The sequence below is a fragment of the Gastrolobium bilobum genome, unplaced genomic scaffold (genome assembly GCF_033153095.1).
Source record: "Gastrolobium bilobum isolate Gb01-03AN ecotype WA unplaced genomic scaffold, APGP_CSIRO_Gbil_v1 utg19213, whole genome shotgun sequence".
NCBI classification, from domain to species: Eukaryota; Viridiplantae; Streptophyta; class Magnoliopsida; order Fabales; family Fabaceae; genus Gastrolobium; species Gastrolobium bilobum.
The window spans coordinates 21477-46192 of NW_026898822.1; the positions used below are offsets into that span (position 1 = coordinate 21477).

Consider the following 24716-nt stretch of genomic DNA (forward strand, 5'->3'; position numbering starts at 1 on the left):
AAAATGAGTCAGCTCACCCCGCCTCGCTTTTGAAAGTGGACTGAAAAACTCAGCTTGTACCGTCTCGTTTGGCAAGTTGGCCCGCCAGCCCGAGCCTATTTTACACTAACCCGCCAAAAAATGCGCTCGCTCCACTTTTGAGATGAGGTGAAAAACTCAGCTCGTCCCGTCCCGCCCCGCCCCGTTTAGCGGGTTGGCCCGCCAAGTTGAGCCCATTTTGACGGCTCTAGTATTGCCTAACTTCATTAAACATTAACGAAAGACTGTTATAATATATGAAAACAAATATCTCATAATAATATGAATTGTATTTTAGAGTAATTTAGACTTCTTCTTAGAATTAGTTTTTATTTATCAATATTTCATTATTTATTTCCTTATTTAATTAGGATTAAAATATTCTATTAAGACGCTTCATTTTTTTATTGCATTATAACGCATCCTTTATATACTATCAAAATTATTTTCAGATTATTCAGTCTTTATTCTCTCTTTTCTTCCTTGCTCACCTAAATTCCAATAATTTTTTCAACCATATCAAACCAAAATTGGAGAAAGTAAACCAATTGACTCATTCTGAATCAAAATTATTTCAGACATCACTAAATATACAGAATGCTTGGCAGCTAATTTCATATAGCAGAGAGGCTCTAATATATACTAAATACAGTGGCTAACCACATCCATTTCTAAAGCAACATTCATTAGAACAACTCTTTTTGAATAGATGAGAAGGACGCTGAGATGAGCTCTATTTATTGGAAAGATCAACCAGAACATCCTCTGATTATCCATCCAAGCTTACAAAAAAAAAAAAAAAAAAAGCACCATACAGCTACAACTATGACATTAAATGGCACTTTATGGCCATGGCACGGGGAAGGATTACCAGTCTCTCATCATAGACGGCACTGAGCTTGTTTAACAAGGACCCCAGCAAATATCTGACGCATACCAGCCAGGAGCTACGTTTGGGAGTTCAGGCTTCAGTTTCTGTTTCAGCTTCAACAGCACTCATGGTTGGGTTAAGGTGATCCCGAGCTGCATGCCTTCATCTAATGCTGATTTCTTTGCATCAGCAGCAGCATACAAAATCTTCTTAACTGCTACAGACATCTGCAAGTTGGCACAGATAGAGGTAGAAAACGAAAGTTATTTTTGAGTTCCAAGCCCTACAAAGAATCATTTCTATTTGACTTAAGATATACAGAAATTTAGAACTCAAGGGAGACAATACATTATCCCATCCCCTTAACCAAACCCATAAAGGTTATATTTTGAGCATTTATTCAAAATTGCCTATTAAACATTCAAAATGAAGCAGAAAAAAAGCAAACCATATTTCCATATTCTTAACCAAACTATAGAACAAACCACACCCTTCAAGACTAAAACAAGAAAAATAACACCAAATCTATGGCAGCTCAAGTAACAGTACCAACAAACCCGGAATCCCGAGTTTAACGTGCTATTCTAAGCAACATAGTAAGTCTTCAGAATCCTCACACTATGCATTACTCACTTGCAAACTGGCCATCATTACTAAAAGATGACACATGTAGCTCTTACTTTTCACTTTCTAAAGACCCCAAAATGTAAAATTATAGGCTACAATTCATATATCGAAAATATAAATGCTAAACAAGAGAAACACTAGTAAAACCAACCATGAATAGTCAATACGTACATCATCAAGCAAATTACATGAACCCAAAAAAGAGGAAAAACAGTCAGCATGTTTATTCCTAACGTCAAACAAGAATCCTAAGTATATTCTACTCCGCAAACCAAGTTCACACCCTTTCTACTTAACTTTTACCGGTGATGGCTCAAATAACTTCAACAAGGAAATTATTTGCAGCTTTGCATCTTGAAGCAACATATCCTGAAACAGAGCACTTTCTATTTACTAACCCAAAATATAGATAACCAAGTAACATGGAACTTTCTATTTACTAACCCAGAATATAGATAACCAAGCAACAGGGCCAACAAAGCATGTAATAGTTCAGCCTTTACAACTTGTGTACCACCTAAAAAAACAATTAATGAAACAAATTATATTCATACTAAAATCCATCTTCAACCACTCATATGCAACAATCATAAGTGGCATATCAGAAACAAAATTTCATTAATTCTCAAGCTTCTCACTACAACAACACCAGATTCCCTCACACATTTGCAACCCATTATTTTATTCAGCCCGTGTCTTATGGAACTATAGAAGGTTCTCATTTTTACCAAATAGTAATCAAAATCAAATCAACTAAATTACAAAGTGTCACGACATAAGGGTAGCAGATTATTTTCCAATGCAAAAGTAAAGGTCTTTAAAGCAGCATAAAAATCTTACATACTCTCTAAAATACTGGCACATTCCATTAATAAACATACCTAGTTCTATAGAATCATCCACTCAGTTATTTTCAAAGTGAAAACAGGAATAGAAGGAAAAGGAGGAGAAAATGCAAGCATCAAACCAAGCTTCGAATCAATCAAACTTGAAATATTTCACCAACAAGAATTTAACCTACATCTGGATTTGAGTCTGTCAATTTTTCTTCCCCGACACAGAAGAAAACATAAACAATACTTCATAATTTTCATAGAATTTGCATGCAATAAAATAAAATATTAATTAGAAAAGTCCCTTTCCTCACCCAGACCCAGGTCATGATGAAATAGTCCATGACTGATACAAACAAACATCTGGTTCCAGCACCATAACACATTGAACGGCATAAGCAATGTTCAAATGAACAACCAGATACCACTATTATTATCCTGTATAACATCTCATAAATTTCACCCCGTGGTTTATCATATCTATCAAAGTTCAAAAAATCACAAAGTGCACCATAACACATTGAAGGGCATAAAACAAAGGTATGTCATTGAAATCACAGAAAAAACCAAGACACCCAAAGGTCCAAAACCTCATTAAAGCAAAGTTGACTCGGAAAGAACAAGAATTTTGTAAGATTGAATGAGGATTGAGGAACATGAGTATAACAAAGGAAATTGAAATGGAAAATTGAAACGAACCTAACTGAGAAATTCCAGTAAGCGAGGTTTGTCATCGCAAGGGGTTCTTCAAAAATCAAATAGAAGTCATGGTTGAGAAGCAATCGAGGTTGAGAACAAATAACTATGGAGGCAGGGAGACCCTACCTCAAGCACGAAACTAATGAAACAAAATGTGGATAGACAAACCCATTAAAGTATTTCAAATGCTCCAAAAAATTACTTTTCCACCCTCAAATTACCCTTGTATTTTTGCGAAGAGGTTTTTCCCTGTACTCGAACCCATAACCTTCTGGTCACAAAGATGCATTAATATGACCTCACAAAACTAGAGAATTTATCACATGCATTAATATGACCTAACATAACTAGAGAATTTATCACGGAGACCAGAAAGTACAAAACAGGATATAGTATACAAAATATTTATATAACCTGAATCTCTCAAAGTTGTGCAGTTAATCTTCCACCACTTAATGGATCTGCAATATAAGCTGAAGTCAGATTATCTTCACTTTTATTATTTTTGGAGGCACCATTTTGATTTGAAGTCTTTGTGCAAAGGTAAGATAGTGATTGCAGCCATGAAACCAATGTGGGTTTGCGGATGACATCATCTGAATCTGCCACTTGTGAATATAACTCATTAAGAACTATGTTTTGTGCATCCTGAGGTAACGTAGTAATCAGCTGTGCCAACAGTTTCATCAAGTTGGGCAAGACCTAAAAAGTGATAAAAGGCTTGCACAATCAAGTTTAAAATCAATATTTAATGCATACAGAAAAATACAATATCCAAATCACAAATTTTAAGCACTTAAACACCAAACATATTACTATTTAACAGGGTGGCCAACTTAATAGCATGTACCATCTTCGAGTTTTGGAAGGTCTATATTGCTTAATTTTACATGATGTGGCAAAAATCACAGTACAAATCAAAGCAGTTAATTATAATTTGATCAATTAACAACTTACTTGTATATCAACAAGGAAAACCAGGCGTAAAAGCAAGTCCATTAATTTCTTGCTTGGTTCCGGCTCTCCTTGCCACTTCTTCCATGCATCGGCCTCGTGGGTGAAGACTTGAGAACAGAGCTGATTGGTTTTCTCAACAAGACTGTGAATGCAATAAAAAATGGCAGGGCTTCCAGCAGGAAGATGCTGGACAATTCCTACAACCCCAGAAGCCATACCCTCAAAAGGAGTAATGCCAGGATATCCCTATATTCATATTACATGATAAAATAAAAATGCATTCGAGAGTATCAGTTTCAGGGATTTAGGATCAAGGTCTTTAGTAGAATCAAATACCAATAAGGATCTTTGTATGTAATGGAAAACAAGCTGCTCCTTCAACGACACTTTATCATTCTTTTCAGATTCCTTCCCCATAGACATAAATGCCACGAACACAGAATGAGAGGCTCGGGCTACTTTTCCATTCAGGTGCTCCATATATCTAGTTTCATTTGAATTAAGGAAGCAAATTTTCTGAGCATGATCATGTGACCAGGGACACCAAAATATTATTTAATGCATGTTCGGATTAACTTATTTAGTATTCAGAATAAATTGTAAATAAAAGACTGCAGAGAGAACTCTTGGCTGAAACGTAACTTTGTGCAAAAACCAAACATGTACGTAGTTTATATAGGATACAAGAACATAGTTGGAGCTACCATGTTTCTGAATACATGGCTGGGCAAGCACTCAATAAAAGTTGGAATGACTCGTAGGTAAAATAAAATGCGAGCTGTTTGCACTTCATCCTTGGACCATAAGTATTTGGTTTTCTGGTCTAGAAGACAATATGGAATCTTATAAAACACAACATAATCAAAAAATAAATGTGCAATTCACATCAAAGAAAGATGCAACTCTGAAAAACCATACCCGAGGGACCATTTGTCAAGTCAACATAAGAGGGCATGGAGTTCATAAAACAGGTACAAGCATGCTCATTCTTGTTAACACTAGCAACTACCTTGCGAATGGTATCCATATACTCCGGCAATCGGACACGGCGAAAATATTCCACACAAGAAAACGATACTAGTATCTCCAACGAGACCTCCATCTCTATTTCTTGACCAAATTTGGAGTTCAACTTGTGCTTTGCCACGGCCAATGCAAAGACAACAACCATAAGGAAAGCAGATTCCGCGATTTTCTCCAAACCCTCAAGCAACGCATCCTCCTTGCCTTTAAGAAGCATAGCCACTTGCCTGTGTCCAAAGTAGATATCCCTACAGTATCCCCACATAAGATTCTCCACCACACGCTTACTCTCTTCATCTGCCAAAACATACTGATTGCAGAAAACCCCCGTCACCGCGCCCGCTTCCTTGAAGAGTACACTATCTACATGTTCTTTTATCTCATTAAGCTTCAATCCACCCGAAGAAGAACACAATTCAAGCACCAATTCATACAATCGTCGCAATGGAAACACTTCATTCAACAATGCAAGAGCAAGACAAACAAGCAAAGAGGAATGACCCGAAACCGAACCAGTTCCAGTTCCGGTTCCAGTTCGAGCCAATGCCAACGCAACACACTGAAGCAAAAGCCTATATTGTGAACCACCAAACCTCATAGTCCTAGAAACCAAATCACTAACTAAACCTTCCATCCAAACAACAGCACAAGTCTTCATTTCACTAACAACATCCAATTTCATCGATGAAAATCTATTCGCAGCTCTTAAAACCCCAACCGAAGCCATGAAAACAGCAAATTGAGCATATCTTTGCTCAAAACCCTCATTGAGAAAAACACGAATTTTATCCAAAAACCGGAAATTGATGAGGTTAGTCATAACCCAATCAATCAAATAAAGAACCATGAGTCCATGAAGCACAGTGCCATTTTCGTTGCTCCAAATTCCAAACAAGGAATCCACTATCCTTGGATAATGAACAGTAACAGAAGATGACAGAGCATAACCGATTCCAGCGAGGACACGTGGCAGCAGAGGATCGAGTTGCGTAACAGAACAAAGCAACTCACGATTCCCCGTTAACAGTGAAGAGAACAATTCCAAACAAAGCGTTTTAGTTTTTAGGGATAAAGAAGGTATGAAAGAGAATGAACCCAAAAGGAGAATTGATTCGGAGAAGAAGAATGGATTGTTTTGGTTTTGGATTGGAGAAGAAGAGAAGATTGTAGAGAGAAGTTGGAGAGTGGAATCGATGATGGAAGGATTGGGCCTTGTGGATTTTCGGGCCCAAATGTAGAGAAGCCTGAAAATGAGAGGATAGGAATCGCGAGGGAGAGAAGAGTTGTTAGAGTTGGAGAGAATGGAGAGGAGGAGTGTTGCTTGAGGATCTGCCACGTGGAGAGATGATTGGGAATTAACGAGGGTTTTGAGATGCTGATGCTGCTGAAGAAGAAGATGATTATGATGATGATGGTGTTGTTGGAGAGAGTTTCGAAGAGAGGTCCATGATTGAATGATGGCTGAAGCTGTGGTTGATGATGATGATGATGATGAAGAAGTTTTGGGATGGCCACACATGGTGTTTAGCCATTCTTCAAGGAACACTATGTTAGGTTCTCTTGACATGGTTGTTATCTAACGCTGAACTGAAAATTTTGATTACATGGCTATTTATCATATTTGGATTTCAAGCGATTTCGTCACACAACACAACCATACTTTAATGAACAGATCAATCAGAACAGGTATATCAGATAACGTTATTATTAAGTGAGGGAAAAAATAAATTGAATATTTTTTTTTTCCATTTATTTATGAAGTTATTGGATGTTTAAGCTTTGAATATATAGGTAGGTTTAGAGGTGATAAACGAACCAGAGACTTTTGGCTCGGCTCGTGAATGTCTGAGCTTATATGTGTAAAATTGGTTGTTAGAATCAGGCTTGAACTTGTATAAAAGCTCATTTAATAAAAAGGCTTCAGGCTTCAATTCAAAAGTTCGGCCTTAGAGCCTTTCAGGCTGACCTAGTATATTAATTTTTATTTTTATTTTATATTTTTTATACTACTTGTAATAATCCTCTCTCTCTCTTCAATCCATTTCACCTCATTTTATTGGTTAAACAAACTTTTGAATGATTTTGTTCTATATTATGCTGTTTGGATATACATTAAATTTATGAATATTTATGAAATTAATAGTGTTGTTGATTGTACATTCTGTTTGATAAATTTTTGTTGTCTTATTTTTTTTAAACATGCTAAATAAGGCTTTCATTTTTTGTAAATAAGTCAGGCCACAGGCCGATAATTATATTCATAACAGGTAACAGGCTTGATCAGGCTGGCACATTTAAACACAGACTTAGCCTTTTAAGACCAAAGCATGGCTCGGCTCGGCCCGTTAACACCCCTAGGTAGGTTATACTTATTATTATTATTTCTTACTATTTTTACTATTAAATCGTAATTATTAATTTTCATCAATCTTACAGTTATATCAATAAATTATAACTAGGTGTGTAAATAGGGCTCTTTGACCAATTAGGGTTTAATGTGATTTTAATTTATCAATTTGATATCTGAATTACAGTAATTACCAATGGGGTCATTTAGTAACGCGAAGGACCCAGCATCACAAGTGCCGCAAACCACCCCCCACGTCACTCTCATTCTTTTATTTTATTTTTTATTCATTTGAGTCACGCCCCCTCCCCTCGGGAACTTACAGGATTGTACCAAGTGGCACAATCTCGTTAATTTCGATACCGTAAAACTTCAGAAGGCCATAACTTTTGACTCGGGATTTCAAATCAAATGATTTTTTTTATTTCACATAATTTTTCGAGATCTACGCAATGACACCTCATTTGACAATTTTATCTTCCATTAACATTGTTCAAATTTGCAACAATAATTTCACTATTTTACAGAAAAGATAATTAAATATAGTACAAAATTGATTTATTTTAGAATGTTAAAATTACTTTTGAATTGATGGCATAAAAAGTATTTATAATTTTATTTCAATTTATTTTCTTTTTTACAATAATATTATACATTTTTAACTCAATCTTAACTCTAAAGTTCATGTTTAACAATATATATAATGCCATTAATTACTTCTAAAATTTAATAAATAATGACTAAATTCAGTTAATTCCTCTTCAAGACAATTTTATTAACATGTTTAAATAAATATTGATATAGATATAGATATACAAATTAGAGGGGATATTTTTGGGTACAATTGTTATTAGGGGTCTCTTCAATTAAATCTTTCATTCATTTATTTATTTATCAAATCAGTAAGGAGTCACCAACTTGTTTTGCGTGAAACAATTAACTCCACAAACTCATCATTACTATTATTTTTCAAATGTTCCCAAAACTATATTCACAAATATTTACAAAGAAAGAAGGATTACATGACACGATAGCTTGTAAGAGGGAAAATCATTCCAGCACATTTGTCCTATACTTTTTAAGCTAAGCAAGTCATAATTTTATTGTATACATTTTCCTCTAACAAAAAGAAAAAAGGAAAAGAGCTAATACAAGATTAAATCGCACTGTGAGGCGTAAAGGTATGTATGTAACCAATTTCTGTGTTACTGACAAAATGTCACAACAGTATTTTAGCTTTTGCAGCATATATATTCTGACAGGTTATCAAACTTCACTGTTTGAAGATATGGTTGCCATTTCTATGCCACAAAGCTTGTCTTACCAAGTATTCATCACTGAATCAGCTTCTCCATTTATGAAGGATAAAAGGGCCATCCTTTGAACATGACACAGAATTTTACATACAAGTTAGTGGTCACCCCGCGGCCTGCATTGTACATTACACATGGATAACTACAATCTGCATGAATCTCATGTCATAAAGACCAAAAAATAAAAGCTAGAGCAATAGTCTTACATTACAAGTATGATTGAGACCAAAAATAAAAAACTGGATTAATTATATTAAAATAAATGGATTATAGGTCCAACTAGAAAGTTGCATTCAGAACGTGGAAGAAAATAGCAGAATTATGTACCGTGCAAACTTAATGTTCAGGATTTTCTTTTTTTCTTGAAACAAATCTTCAAGATACATAACCAAGATTTAATATTTTATATGAAAAGTAAATTTGAGTGAAGTTTGCACACATGCAAATACAAATTGTTAATTGACATGCGAACATACCCAGTAACCTGAAATGGCAAGGGCTATAACAATTACAGCCCCAAGTAAATACAGGCATTAAATCAATACACCACACAATATTATGAAATGGAAATCTAGTTCCCAAACAGCATTTCAAATTCCGTAAGACCAACTATAGACAGCATTAAGTATAGCTAGAATTCATGTACACAGTTTTAGAGAGTGGAAAAAAACTGCGTTATCAGATCCCCAGGTGAGAAAAAAAATTCTCTTTTGTAAAAGAGTAGATATATATTAAGAAAGAATATATATAACTACTAATAATAAAGAGTTTGAATACTCACATAATTCAGGGCTACGTCTGGTGCAAAAGCTCTTCTATGGATTCAAACTCTTTAAGATTATTAACCACGTGATGAATTTTCGCAGACAGCTTGTCACTGTGTTCTTCAACAATTTTCATAAAAGAAGTTAAATGTTCTTGATATGCTGCACACAACCGTTTTTTATTCCGAAGCTCTGCTGTTAATTCCTGAATTCTCTTATCCTTCTCATCCTAAAACAGCAACGCAACAGAAACTGATTAAGGAAATGTTAACAAACATATCATTTAGTTTTAAGAAACCAGGCATGTATACAAAGCACCCAAAAACAGTACAATTTTTTTCACATGACAACTATAGCCAGTATTCTACTTGAATGTATGCCTTAAAAGACAGCAAAGAATCACTAACACATTGCACTGTACAGCATAATTTCAAATTATTGTGGTTGTTGCAATTAATGAGGCCCGGAAGGAAGTGTTGGCATCCCACCCATTTGGATGTAAACCATACGACCTAATGCTAGAAAGAGTGAGGTTCCAAAGTTTACCAGCCAGATCAATGTTCTTAGGCACCAAATTACCAAGACCCAAACCCCCTTCGTTAGGAAGACAGCACACTTCCCAACTCACCATGTGATCCAGTCTTGTACACAGGATGCCCGACCAAAGAAAACTCCTCTTAATCTTTTCTATAGTTTGAGCAACTCCCACAGGGATAATGATAAGGCACCCCTAAAGGTATACTCAAGAAAATGCACAGAGGATTTATTCCTCCTGCTGAGTCAGAACTATCCTGTTAAGGGAGAATGTCGTCGCTAACAGAATGCATGATGACAAAAATGTTGCTGCTGCTGACATGTCTAACAGAATGCGTGGTGAGGACCTAGGTTAAATAGAGAAAGCTTGGGAGGGAATTCAGAGCCCCTCAAACTGCTCTGAGCTTGGTTTCCATTGTCACTATTTTCCCTTTCTTTAGTTTTCTTGTTACACTATCCCCTGTAATCTCTCTTTCTCATTCCCAGAAATTGGTGTTTGAAATTTTGTACCAGAATTTTGTTGAATCCACTAAATCAATATCAGAATCTGTTTCTTGTTTGTTCATTACATTTTTGGGATTAGTTGGTATCTATCAACTGGTATCGGAGCTCCTGTGATCCAGATTGGAAGCTCTGCATGGTGTAACAAACAAGAGTCAAGAAGCATGGAAGGGAGATTTGAAGCTTTGGAAGACAGAATGAGGAGAGGAATCAGGAGAACAAAGGAAAGCCAAACAGAAGTGCTGCTTCGTCTTGATGCACTTCTGACAAATGCAAACAGGCACAACGATGAGCGTCGTTCTTGTAGGAGGAGATCTGGTCGGTGATATCGAGACTCAGAAGAATCGAATGGAGGAACTCATCGTGAACAGATGAATCCAGATAATCCTGCAAGGAAATTGGAGCTTCCAGTGTTCACCGGGGAAGGAGCTTATGGCTGGTTAAACAAGGTGGAATGTTACTTCTATGTGAATCGGATAATTGACAGGGAAAGAAATACCACCAGTGATGTTAGTGTTGGATTGGTAGCAATGGTGGGAGCAATCTACTCCTCTGAGCTTGGATTCCATTGTCACTATTTTTCCTTTCTTTAGTTATCTTGTTACACTGTCCCTTGTAATCTTTCTTTCTCATTCCCAGAAATTGGTGTTTGTAATTTTGTAACAGAATTCTGTTGATCCGCTAAATCAATATCAGAATCCATTTCTTGTTTCTTCATTACATTTCTGGTATTAGTTGGTATCTATCAGATACGAAATACAGAGAATTACAGTACTATGGTTACTTAGGTATTATTAGTAATTTGTGTGTTGTTAGGGTATTTTTAGTGAATTGGGGTTATTTGGGATGTCAAGGAATTTAGGATTGCTTGGTTGTCAAGTCGTGTTTGATTATGTAAGGATTGCTTATTGCTATGTATTTTACACAGACGTAAATTGATATTCAAAATTGGTCCTGAACCTCTGTTTTATACCCTCGCCTCTGTTTGCTCCCTTGTCTTCACCATTTCTCCTTCCTTTCTGTTCCTCTCTTCCTCAATTTCTTCTTCCCTTCCCTTTCTCACTTACCTATCCTATATCACCTCAGTGCTATTTCCAGAATTTAGGATCCTACTTATACTGACACGTAGCTTTTAAATTGTTAATCATGTACACGCACAAGCAGGAAATATGAGTTGCTTATAGAAAGACAGAATCCAATATTTCATTTCTTTCGAGATTCATCTCTCAAAGATCAAGCACACAAAATCTTGTAACAAACGTGATTTTGAATACACCCTTCAGAGAGTACCCAAACTAATTGTGGCAAAAACCCTAGGGAATCCATATTTTTTATGACATTAATACCCTAATCATCTAATATCATAATAGTACTATCACAGTTTCTACAGTATACCAACTACGGCATTTAAATCTTTAACTATTGAAAAATCAAGGCACAATACAATGTTTAACAACCAGAAAAATATATAGAAATAATAAAAGGAACACTGCATAGGGCGAATGATTGATAATAGAAAAACATTTGTTAAAGAAAGAGTATACAGTTAGATAAGAAATATGAACCTACCATGGTTTGACGTGCTTCACGTGGAGAGACTACTAGTTCATGATTATGATCCTTCACAAATTTTGTTATCACCCATTTTCCAGACTTATCATATTTGATATGAATCATCGCCTTACAACCTTCCCTTGTGCTGGCCCTTGGTTTACGAACTGACCCAAATTTCCCTCGGATGCTGACACAATAACCCTCCTTATTACATCCAAGCCTGCGGGCAAGAATCCTACCATCTCTTTCTGAGCGTCGACAAGACATAACACGCATGACAAATCCTACACGTCGGGCATATTCATCATAGAATATCTTAGCAGCATCTTCAGATTCAAACTCCATGCCTTCATATGGTTCCTGAATAGCATGGTCATCAAAGATGACCAACTCTCTTCCAGAGGAACCCTCTAGCACTCTACACCCCTCATTTGGATCCACTGTCACAAAACAAATTATCTTTTGAGTTTTGAACCCCTTAAAAAGATTCTTTATAATGAAAATAAATAATGAAGGAGATAACATTTGTGTCATTTGCTAAGAATGAAATATGGAGAAAGAACTTTAAATTCTAAGAGTACAGCTGTTCGACTGCAGAGAAGAAAAGAAATCAAGAATTCTATATATAATCAGAAGGTCTAAAGGTTATTTCTCCTGATGGAGAACCTTTACCTGTCATATATATGTACATGCATACACAGGCATAAATCTTATTCTGGTTCTTTTCTTAGCCCCACCCCTCACCCGTCCAAGAAAAAGAAATAAATTAAGGTTTCCAGTGGAAGGATGCCAGCCCAGCAATCACTGCAACCCTTGTGAATCTCTGGAAATGTATCTCTCAGTGATATGTTTCTTTGAGACAGACTACTGGTTTCTTTGAGTTTGGGTCATGGTTCTTGCATGAGCTTTTGAAGTGATGTTTGTTCAGGGTTTTGTTGGAAGCTTTTCTCTTCTCTGTCATCTTTTCCTTCATATAACTCTCCCACAAAAATATTTCATTCCATTCAAGGTTCTAATCCCCCTCAGAATTTCCATTCTCAGGAATCCAAATGATAAACTAACTCACAATTCTATTCGTCTTTCTCAGTTTCCCCCAATCCAGGCAAAAGAGTTTGGTTTTGATTCTTGCAAGCTCTGTTGGAAATCCTATTTTCAGTTCTTCATTCTAACAAGAAAAGGTCTAATTGGAAATCTAAAACTCCTAGGGTCAAATATTTTGTTTTGATAGTGGTACTCAACAAGATTAATACCAAAGACATGTTGAGACATTGCAAACCTTAGACAGATATTTCCTGATATACGTGTAAAGTAAGACCTTAGCTTGGAAACATCTAACAATTTAATTTTGCATAATAAGGCCATTGCTATCTCAAGGAAGAATCTGTTCGGTTTTTAAAGAATCCGGGGCATGTCCTGCCACCCTGGAGCAGTTTCTCATGACACATTTTAATCATTTTGGAAGGAAAAAGGTCAAAACTTAATGGCAGTATGCAGCTTGTTATTCGCTGGAGTATATGACAAGAGCAGAAATTGAATACTTACATCTTCAAGGGTATGGCATTTCGCTACCATTTACACAAGTTATGGAAACAAAAGAATTGTGTTTTATGCCTTCTCTTTGATGTTCTGTGCATGGTTAATTATGGGTGTTTCCTTGTCTAACATGCAGTGCAGAGAGATTGAACAACATTGTTGCATTTTGAGTGTCTTGGGCTCACTACCTCAATAATTTCTTTGTTTAAGGAGGATATGGCCAATACAATGCATAGATGGACCAAAGGAAGTATAACATACACAATTTAAGGAATTTGTTAGGGGATGCATGTTGTAGGATTAAGCTATCATATTGAATAGCTGTATCAAATTCAGGTATATTGTAAAGATATAAACTATACACACTACAACAGAGAAATTAAGTAGCATGCAACAAACTGCAATTTAGAAGTGTAAGTTTCATCAGTACTGTAAATCGGGGTTCATGGTACATAATTGCTATTACAAGCTCTCTTTGATTCCCACGTATCAATAGACTTTCCACGTACATGATACTGTTTTTAGCATAGTTTTAGACTTCTTGTATTTTGAGTAACAATTTTTGAAAGTTGAAAAGTGGGAACTATGTTTGAGGTGTACCATAATCAAATGCAATAATTCGAGATAACATATTGTGGAATGGACACTAGTTAAATCACTCTTTTTATTTCCACCCCGGGGTGGACGGTGCAAGATCTCAGGTTTACAGTCATAAAAGCTTGAAACATTCCACATCAATTGTTACATTATGCAGACACCAGGACAATGTCATAAATAGGACGCAGAGCTTTACACTTAAAACAAGCAATTGCTTTTAATCATTCAGAATTCCATATTTAAATTAAACGATTAACATAGCATACCTGCATATGTTTCTTGATGTATCTGAATTTCAATCGTACTCAAACCAACATCCCCAGAAACTTCCATCCCATCATTTCCATCAACTAATCGGGACTCCATGTTGCATAATAAAGTAAGGTATCAGCAAACCAAAAAAATAGATGTCTCCTTGCTATATAGAACCTGTCCACAGGTAACAGTTGGATATAAACATGAAGCTGATAATTTTGTTTATAACAAAAGAATAAATTTTACATAAGCGAAAATGAAACTGATAATGATCATACTCAAATCTGAAGTGATTCAGACCCTCTTATTTTAAATAAAATACATTACGAAAATGCCAACACAGTTCAAATTAGCCAGGTACATTTTCCCAGCAGAACAAATATATTATTATGATCAATACCGAGATACTTCCCATGTATCCAGAAAATGAAGGACTAAACAGTCTAAAGATTTTCTCTCCTAGTGTTTTTAAAATCTTCAAATGAAAACTCAGCTTGCAAAGTAGTAGCGTAGCATTATTGAAATAAGCTATTTGTTTTTCGCAAATGAAAGATCAGAGAAACAAATCAAGCACTGGAAATTAAAAGCAAAACAATGCAAATGAAACCATTCCAAATACAAACTAAAACATCAACAAGATTCCATAACCATATTCAAAAACACTATTATTTTAAGCACAATCAATGTGCAGAAAAGCTTCCACAAAGTGATTATTCTCTTCCTAACCATTCTCATTCCACCTACATTCTGCAATCAAACTCAGACATGGACTTTTCAGAAAATCCCTAAGGGAAAAATCCCAAAAAAAATTAAAAAATTGAAATCACAAATTCTTACCTTCATTCCAGAAAACCCAAAATCAGAACTGCAAAGTGCAAAACATACAATGAACCCCAACCTTATCATAGTTACCCAATAAATAAATAAACAAACAAAACAAATCATAAAATTAAAAATAGTTATCCAATTACGCAATCCACGGCTTAAAAATATATAAAACATATACAAAATTCTGCAAGCAAGACAAAACAAAATATAATGGTGAAGTTTACCATCAAGATACCAATGAAAATAACAAGCAAAACTCAAAAATATTAAAAAAAAAAATGAAATTATAATATTTATAAGGAGATTAGAATTAATCGGTTATAGAACAAATTTTTTTTGTTTTCAGTTAAGTAAGTAACAAACCGCTCACAATTGAGCTGAGTTCACAGAACAATTAGCGATAGCGTGTCGCTGCCGTTTTGAGTGTGGTGTGTGTTTCTAACTTCCAATGCCCTAAAAACGTTTACCCTTGTCGCTAGCGTTTCGCGTTTTTACTGTTTTCATAAAAACGTGATTCGCACGTGATCCTTTTATAAAAGGGAAATGTTAGTCTCTGGCGACAAAAAGGAGAACAACTCTCTGCACACTCATCAGTAACAGTGTCTGTCCCTTTTTCGTTTTTTATTTTTTTGAAATCACGAATCCCACTTAAAATTTGTATCTGTTGGAGATTAATGTTTTCACCTGCTATATAAGAAAAGATATTCCCTTTTTTAAAATGCTAGTTTTATTTTTCAGCAAGCAGGATAAATTTGGCTTAAACACGTTACTCTTGAAGAAATTGACATCTCGCGTGAGATCCTTAAAAAGTATTGAATGTTTTTTTTTTTGGGAAACAAAAAGTATTGAATGTTTGCCACGACGATCTCGTGGATGAAATTTTAATTTCTCATAAATTAATGCAAGAATGAATTTAAGAGATTATGTTTTATTTCTGGTATTGATTAATATATGGGTTTTATTAATCTCCTTTTACATAAGATATGTATCTTATGTTGTAGAGAGAAACTAGGTGGGTCCCACCATTACAAGAAAAAAAAAAGTGAAGTGCGGAAATCGAAGTGAGAGAAAATGAGATAAGCTACCTCATGTAAAAGGAGACTAATATTTCCCTTATTAAAAACTAGTTATGTCATTTTCATTTGGAGTTTCATTTTTCTATGAACCTCTGTTATGGGAGCGAAGTTAATTTGGTCCGGAGAAAAAAAAATTTGGGCGGGACTGAGGTGAGAAAAAGAGAGAAAAAGTTGAGGAGAGAAGAGAAAAAAAATTTAATCCATATGTCAATTCTTGAGTGGAAGGATCACGGTGGTCCTGGAGCATATTAAAAAATTTCCTGTTATGGACCACTTAGGTGGTTCCCGGAGCATCTTATTCTACCATTATCCCTTAACTTCCATCCACTACAAATAACCACTCAAGCATTGCATCACACCATTAAGTCACCTGCAAACTACCCAATAAGAGCACAATCTCCTAGTGCATTTCATCTATATATAATCCATTTATAGCTAACAAAGAGGGAACTGATCTTATAACCTATCATAGTATTCACAAAACTTGCCACCATAGTTACAACCTACACACTTGTACTCAGAGCACATCCTATCCAATCCTATCCACTAAGCAGGTGACTCACACATAGGGGTGTTAACGGGCTGAGCCGAACCGAACTTTAGTGTTAAAAGGCTAAGCCTGTGTTTGAATGTGTCAGTCTGATCAAGCATGTTACTTGTTATAAATATAATTATCGGCCTATGGCCTGACTTATTTACAAAAAATAAAAGACTGATGTAGCCTGTTTTAAAAAAATAAGATAACAATAATTTATCCAAACAGAATATACAATCAACAATACTAGTAATTCCATAAATATTCATAAATTCAATGTATATCCAAACAGAAAAATATAGAACAAAATTGTAACAGCCCGTTGTAGACCGGTATTGTTAACATTAATTATGATATTAAGCGCAGTTACAATTACAGCAATTCATTTATAAAAATGCGAATAAACTTTTTCGATTATTAAGCGAGCATTTAAAACAATAAAAAGCGTAATAATTAAAAGTTGTGACCATAACTGTAAACTCTTGCGGAATACTTATTTAAACTATTTTTATATCTTATTTTACTTATTATAAGTTACTAAGGGGTTCCCATAAACCCACTTAGCCAATTTCTCAACCTTACGTTTTCACCTATCCAAACATAGCTCACTAATTATTTTTCTGCAAACACACCACGCAAAACCAGACCTTCCTCTCTAGTTATCTTTTTTTCTTACTTAATTACATTTCTAGGAAGCTATCACACACCTTATTTAGAGCTCGTTTGCTCCGGTTATCGACGTTTGAAGTTGAACAAGCAAAACTGCCAACCAACTCCAAAACAGCTCAAAACCACTCTCACTCCACGAATTACTGTAGAAAATACACTCATATAATTCCTCTCAAATATTTATACTACAAACTAGACACCTCAACCTTCAATTTGATATATCATACGCTTAATTTGACTGAGAAACGAAGCAGGAATTAATTTCCCAAAAACTGCCATAAACAGCCCCTGCATAGGAGTGATCTGGACAATCAGTGTTCACTGGCTCCTACAGGGCTTCGTGCAACATAGAAAATTCTCATATTTTAACACCATGTAGGGGACATCTCAAGCTTTAAAATGGCGTATGGCACGTCCCTACCGGACCTCTGTGGAGGGATATATGCTCTCCCAAAGTTCGCCTAGATTCTGCCAATTCTACCGAAAATTCGCCAGAGTTTCCTTTGTTTTTCCTAAAATCCCCAAATTTGCATAAGCTCACTAGTACCTCAAATATACCCAATAATCCAATGGGTGGCACACACAAGGACCAACAATGCCTTGGGGCACTGACAACCCAACTCAGTTTATATTTATTACATAATATAGCTCACTTTATAATCCTTACCTTGTTTCAATCACCAAAGTCCATATTCATGCAATTTCTCAACATACAAGTAATCACAAACCTAAAATAGGCCTAAAGCCCTTCCATCATAATACATCATGCATCCAAGGTACAATTACAACATTTAACTTACATGTTACAACTTACAACTTCAACTTTAATTTACAACTTACAAATATTACAACTTTAATTACAAATCGAAACATAAGCTTAAATGACATAACTACTAGGCAAAACGACATGAACAAATATGCTAATGAAACTCATTCTACATACATATGAGATGTTCATGCCCTAAGTCTAGCCTAGGCCACATGGCCAACAAAATGCAAAATAAAGAAAGTGCTCCAACTAATCACCCTACGGGCTTCTTGCTCGCCGCTCCAATGCCACTGTTACCTACTGAAATAAAGCCCCCAAGACAGGGTGAGATATACAGATATATCTCAGTAACCCAGAGGTTCTGGAGAAAACTCCGCCCAATGGCTCACTTCGATGCATATAAATAGTATAAAACAACCACTTTCAAAACGGGATATAGCAAGGGATTTAGTGAAACTGGGGAATATCGAAATATAAAATACGACGAAGCTGGAATGGTAGCTACCAATACCACGCAACGTCCTCGGCATATAAGCCTACGGGTCTCATCCAAGGTGTGTTCCAAGAACCACAACCAAGGTACCCCTTCCATCCATATACACCCGAGACTTCCTAGTGTGCTCATACCCGGATGACACACCACAACCCTAGGTCAACTGGAACTCCCTCTTGGAGACCTATCCAGTGGAAGTCCGCACTGCCCGAAGGCTACACTGTCTACTGGGCAGAGACTCAGTACATAAGTACCCTCATAAATACTACATGCATGCTCATGTTATTCTACACTACTATACACATTTCCTACCATCACCCTCAACGGGTATGGCGGAACACACAAGGGGAACAAGCCCCAGTACCAAGAGATTACCTTAATATGTTCCTCCACTTAGCTCCACGGCAGCTTATTTCCAAACTCGTTATTCAACAGAATGCCTACACAGAGGACATTCCCAATTACTCAAAAACTCATACAACACATGCCAATGTACACTTATACATGCATTGATTCAACCACTTACCTCAATCCACTTGGTCCAGGACCAAGGGCAATCCACCGACTCACGGTTCGGGGTTCAAATCGACGTACGACAACCTACAATACCCATGTACGAATCGTCAGTACACGGCAATTCTATCAAAACGCGAAAAACGTCAAAATCACCCCCTTCCCCTTGAAGGTTCGGCCAAACAAGGATAAATTTCAAATTTATTTTTCTAAATTTTCTTTCTCATTTTATTACACATCGTTAGGTTGCCAAGAGGCTGATTCAAGTGTCGTTTTTCGGTTTTACGTCTTTTAAGCACCGTTTTGCTTAATAATTCACTCTAGGTTCCTTTATGACCCTAAATACCATTTATTATTTTTCATTGATTCTACCACTTTCCAACCACCACACAGCCCATTTAAATACCATTCAACACTTGAAACATCATCAAATCAATACAAACCACATCAATTTCCTAAAACTCTCTATATGGCCGAATGGCCAACTTGGAACCTCCAAGGAATTCTCACTCAATTTTAATCATTTCACACCTCATACAATCTCACTATATCCACATATCATCATCTGTAACGCCCCGTCTGCAGCCGGTTAATTAACATTCATATGATAGTAAGCGCAGCATGCTTAACTTAATTAATGCGGAAGCTAACTGAATAAATTTTCTCTTTTTCCTTATGTATTGCAAACCTTTTCACTTTCATGGTTAGAATAAAACGGACAGCATTTCCTCTGTATTTTGGACCACTGGGGATAATTCCCACCAAGATAATTTCAACCTGATTGATAGTTTGATATAATCCAGACATAAATCATATTACCTAGCCATTCATGGCGTAGGCTATCTCAGAATCATAACAGATCTCAAAATAATAACCATAGAGTTACTTACATGATTACATCAACCAACCAAAAGAGATGTAATCAAATAAGTAACCTAGACATATACAGACATAACTATCAACATGGCATAGACATTTCCTATGCTCTCAAAATAATGACATGGCATATAGATACATATCCAAAATAAATTCATGTCAAATACTCATCAACATATCAAGCCAATCCTGACTATCAGGTCAGGTAATATCTCTCGTCTGGCTTCTTGCCACGCTATGCCTCAGCACCATCAGCTCCTGTACCTGAAATGGTAATCTCCATAACACGGGGTGAGATAATATAATTACCTCAGTAAGCCAGGGACCCTTGGAGGGATCCTCCACCCCTAAGCTCACTTCTGGTATAATCACAGTATAAAAATCTATGCATGCAACAGAATATGTATGACAATGCAGTGTGCAATAACATAATCCTACTGGCCAGAGAATACAACAAGTATGCATTACGCAAGGAAACACCGTCTTGCAACATACCGTATGAGGAAACACCGTCTTATGCCTCACACACACAAGGAAACACCGTCTTGTGTGGCACACAAACATCCATACATAAACATGCACCATATATCATCATTTTCACATACCATATGAAACTACCAACCTCCCTCAGAGTTTGGTGGAACAAACGGGGGATTAGTCCCAAAGGATTGAAAGCTTACCTGGAATAGCTCTTTTCTAGCCTCTTCCAAGTCAAAGGTCCACAAGCCAACAAATGCTCAACCGATAACCAATACACCTAACCATGGTGAATTTATCAAAATTAACATATATGCATTTCATATAAATCTCACATCAAACCATTATTTGATACTTACCTCAATCTCAAGTAATCAAGAGCCTTGCTCAATGTCCATACTCTTGCTCCACGAGTCCACTTGGTATTACACTAAAACCAAGGAACACATTTCCATTAGTATACAACATTAATGTATGCATACGACACTATTCATGTATATGTTACTATTCACGTATACGGCACTATTCACGTATACGGTATTATTCACGTATACAGTATACTAAATTTTCCAAATACATTTTCACCGTTAAAATTCTTATCTGAACACTTTTCTCAACATGAGCTAAGCCTCAATCAAGCTCTAACATGCTCAATCAAACCAAACTTTCAAAATTGAAAACTATATCAAATCTTCCTCAAAACTCAAAGAAAATTAGGATTTCTCAACATAAACTTACCTAAAACGAAGGGGAAGGCTTACTTCAAGCTTCCATGGCTTCAAACTCCATCAAAATCCATAATATCCATGAAATCCGAAATTTAAAGGAGGAAGATCTCTCTCTACAGTGAAACTCACCCAGAAATACTGGTACCAATGGATTCCTCTCGAATTTTCTCACAAGTTTGGCTTTGGAACAGAGTGATTTGGAGGTCTCTTGCTCTCTTTATGAATTTTGGAAGAATATTATATAAAACCTTTTTTTTTCATTTTCTTGGTCTCTGTCGACGATGCCAGAAAGGAAGAAGAATAGTAAAACTTTTTTGACATTTTCACTTATATATGTTAAGTGAAATTTAACTAGGTAAAGGTTTATCTATCTAGTCACCTCCATTCATTACCAAACTTTACCCAATGAACTAGAATATTTTTCTAGTCATGTTTCCAACTTTATTTTCACTTTTTGGATAACTTTATTTACCCGCATTTTTATCACTTAACTGTCATTTTAGCTCCTTTTTCAAAAAAAGGTGACTTTATTTCTTTTTCTTTTGATTATTCTTCAATATTAAATCCACAACTACTAGTGAGGGTTATTATACTCACTCCACCTTTTTAGGATTTTATCCGCAAAATTAGGATCATACCTGGAAACAAACTCATAATATAACAGGAGAATCTCATCCTCACGCTCCCAAGTAGTCTCCTCAGGTGTCCTACCTTTCCATTTAATCTTTATCATAGGGATTGTCTTTTTTCTCAGCTTTCTTTCATCTTTGCCAGGAATTTTCCATGACCCCACGGAAGTCCTAAGATCCTCCTGTATCTGAACCTCGTTAGACTGTACATCATGGGATTCATCCCAAATATCTCTCTGAAGTTGAGACACGTGGAATACATCACGAATACCAATAATTGTGGAAGCAATACAAACTGATAAGCAACCAGTTCCACCCTTTTATTGTCTGATAGAGACCGATATATCTGGGACTTAGCTTTCTTACTCCAAGAGCACGCCCCACACCTGTCATAGGTGATAATCTCATAAAACATGCTCACCCTCTGCAAACTCAAGAGGTCGATGCTTATAATTATAATAACTTTTCTGGCAACTCTGTGCCTATTTCAATTTATCTCTGATCATTCTGATCTGATTAGAAATATCATGTACCAAATCTGGTCTAATCAATTGCCCCTCATCAACCTCAGACCAACAAGTAGGTGATCTGCACCACCGGCCATATAAAGCCTCATAAGGTGTCATGCCCAAACTGGAATGAAACTATTATCATATTAGAACTCTACCAGTGGAAGGAACCTATCCCATGTCTTACCCTGCTACAGGGTACAGGCTCTCAGCTATCCTCCAAGGTCTGAATAGTCCTCTTTGTCTGACCATCAGTCTGAGGATGACAAGTCATGCTCAGTCTGAACTGAGTACTGAAAGCCTGCTGCAGTGCTCCCAGAAGCGAGATTGAAATTCGGGTCCCGCTTGCTCACAATGCTCTCAGGCACCCCGTGAAGTCTCACAATCTCCTTCAAATAGAGTCAAGCCAACGACTCTATAGTAAAAGTCACCTTCACTGGCAGAAATGGGCAAACTTCGCAATTCTATCAATAATAACCCATATAGAATCATATCCAGCCTGAGTCCTGGGCAACCCAACAACAAAATCCATGGAAATACAATTCCGCTCCATAACAGAATATCCAGAGGTTGAAGCAAACCATCATATCTCTGGTGTTCAATCTTGACTTTCTAACATATTAGACACTTCTCAACAAACTTTTCAATTTCATTTTTTATATCCAAAATCCTTATTTACATGTCTCATAAATTCTCAATTGTACATTAATTTTTCTACTAATCATACGATCTTACATTCGTTGTACCTTAGCTCTTCCACTAAGTACACAACTCTTTATTTTTATACTCATACTTAATAGTATAAGCAGTAGAAGTCCATATGATGCAAAAACATATATATGTCATGTATGTGTGCTAACAGGTCTACTGACCCAAGAACGCATGTTTTACACACATCTGCTACATGCATAAGAAGCATAAGGCATCTACCTTATACCCACACTCAGGAATTACCGTCTTGTGCAACTTCACACTACACTCAGGAATTAGCATCTTGTGCAGCTCTACATTACACTCAGGGGTTACCATCTTGTGTATAATACACCACATAACATACATATATATAAGAATGCATCATTTCAATAATCACATTTATACCTTGTTCACATCTTTCTTAAATCAGAATTTCTCTTTCTCTAATTTGGCACTTCTACGAGTCTTACTCAAAGAATTCAATTCTTTTAATCCGGGTCTATTCGGGTTACTTCCGAGAATCATTACTCGTAAGAATCATTCCTATAAGGAAATCCCAAATTTTCAGATAACCTTAATAGAGTATATTCTCTCTCTAGCCAAAACATCCAAGACAACCTCTTCCTTGTTATGCCACAAAGAAAACATCTCACTTTTCTATAATCGATAGGGTATCTCACCTTTTACACTTTAATCAAGGCCCACTCATATTCATGTCATCATGAATATATATAGCTTAGTTTCCTCAAATTGGAAAAACTTAAATCTTGTTTATCAATCCAACATCTCATCATCATGCAACCAATAATTAATTACACTGTGCACTCGGCACACCAGGACCACCCGATGAGTCCAACTCAAAACAGTATCCACATGGAACTTCTAAAAGCCACACCTCTTAGGTTACATTCTCCAAAAGGGAAGTCCATGCTACAGATTATTGGCCAAAGAACTAACAGGCACATTAGCCTTCCGTGTACCTCGTACACAAAAACAACTCAATGAGTCTCAATCAAGCAAATCTTCAGGCCTTCAGCCGTTACAGGATTGTTCATACCACTAGACCATTCTCCCAAGTTGTCGTGCCATCATAAGAATACCCATGCAACCAAGTCATTCCCTAGGCCTCCAGCCATCACGAGAATACCTATGCAACCAGGTCATTCCCCAGGCTAGCACACCCTCAAAGTAATATCCACAGGTGGCACTATCACAAATTTCTTTCAAAAATACTTCACTAGGTCTATCCACTTAATCCTTAAACAAGGAAAACTGATTAAACTCAACTTGCAAGTCTTTTAATTTTCATAACTCTGACTGGATTGACATTATCCTTTGTATTGAGTGATTATATTGTGTGCACTCAACCCCCAACTTGAGGCACTAATACAAGTGGTATACTTGCAACTCGTTCGATCCTTTTAAAACACTCATTGTCCAAGTTAAATACCATTCTGGTATCATATTATCAATTGGTACAACTTATCAATTCAAT

At 36.2% G+C, this 24716-nt stretch overlaps 2 protein-coding genes across 6 annotated transcripts; both read right to left on the reverse strand.

The window, feature by feature from the left end:
* Nucleotides 1-605: 605 nt before the first annotated feature.
* Nucleotides 606-6759, reverse strand: LOC133284405 (uncharacterized). 2 transcript variants are annotated; one of them, XM_061481408.1, is made up of 6 exons: nt 4924-6759; nt 4690-4828; nt 4342-4489; nt 4006-4251; nt 3463-3750; nt 606-1116 (listed from the first exon to the last, which is right to left on the reverse strand). In XM_061481408.1, the coding sequence occupies exons 1-5, from the start codon at nt 6593-6595 to the stop codon at nt 3472-3474; spliced, it is 2484 nt and encodes an 827-aa protein (XP_061337392.1). In that variant the 5' UTR covers nt 6596-6759; the 3' UTR covers nt 606-1116; nt 3463-3471. The 2 variants fall into 2 exon arrangements, with proteins under 2 accessions (XP_061337392.1, XP_061337391.1); XM_061481407.1 differs by having other exon boundaries at nt 4690-4847; nt 4919-6759.
* A 1574-nt stretch (nt 6760-8333) lies between these two features.
* On the reverse strand, nt 8334-15850 carry LOC133284409 (protein FAR1-RELATED SEQUENCE 5-like). Of its 4 annotated transcripts, none has more exons than XM_061481414.1 (5): nt 15618-15850; nt 14438-14600; nt 12057-12481; nt 9470-9681; nt 8334-8804 (listed from the first exon to the last, which is right to left on the reverse strand). In XM_061481414.1, exons 2-4 carry the CDS (start codon nt 14535-14537, stop codon nt 9481-9483), a joined length of 726 nt encoding a protein of 241 aa, XP_061337398.1. In that variant the 5' UTR covers nt 14538-14600; nt 15618-15850; the 3' UTR covers nt 8334-8804; nt 9470-9480. The 4 variants fall into 4 exon arrangements, with proteins under 4 accessions (XP_061337398.1, XP_061337400.1, XP_061337399.1 ...); XM_061481416.1 differs by having other exon boundaries at nt 15625-15663; XM_061481415.1 differs by lacking the exon at nt 15618-15850 and adding an exon at nt 15264-15541.
* Nucleotides 15851-24716: the final 8866 nt, after the last annotated feature.

Excerpts from the sequence above, each read along its gene's own strand:
- LOC133284409 (XM_061481414.1), bottom strand. The coding sequence starts at position 14,537 with ATGGAGTCCCGATTAGTTGATGGAAATGATGGGATGGAAGTTTCTGGG. Across the intron at positions 12,482-14,437 it reads ACATCAAGAAACATATGCAG|TGGATCCAAATGAGGGGTGT; the intron begins GTATGCTATGTT and ends GTTTTGTGACAG. Across the intron at positions 9,682-12,056 it reads GTGAAGCACGTCAAACCATG|GATGAGAAGGATAAGAGAAT; the intron begins GTAGGTTCATAT and ends TTGCTGTTTTAG.
- LOC133284405 (XM_061481407.1), bottom strand. The coding sequence starts at position 6,595 with ATGTCAAGAGAACCTAACATAGTGTTCCTTGAAGAATGGCTAAACACC. Across the intron at positions 4,848-4,918 it reads CAAATGGTCCCTCGGGTATG|ATTCCATATTGTCTTCTAGA; the intron begins GTTTTTCAGAGT and ends GTGTTTTATAAG. Across the intron at positions 4,252-4,341 it reads ACATACAAAGATCCTTATTG|GGATATCCTGGCATTACTCC; the intron begins GTATTTGATTCT and ends ATATGAATATAG.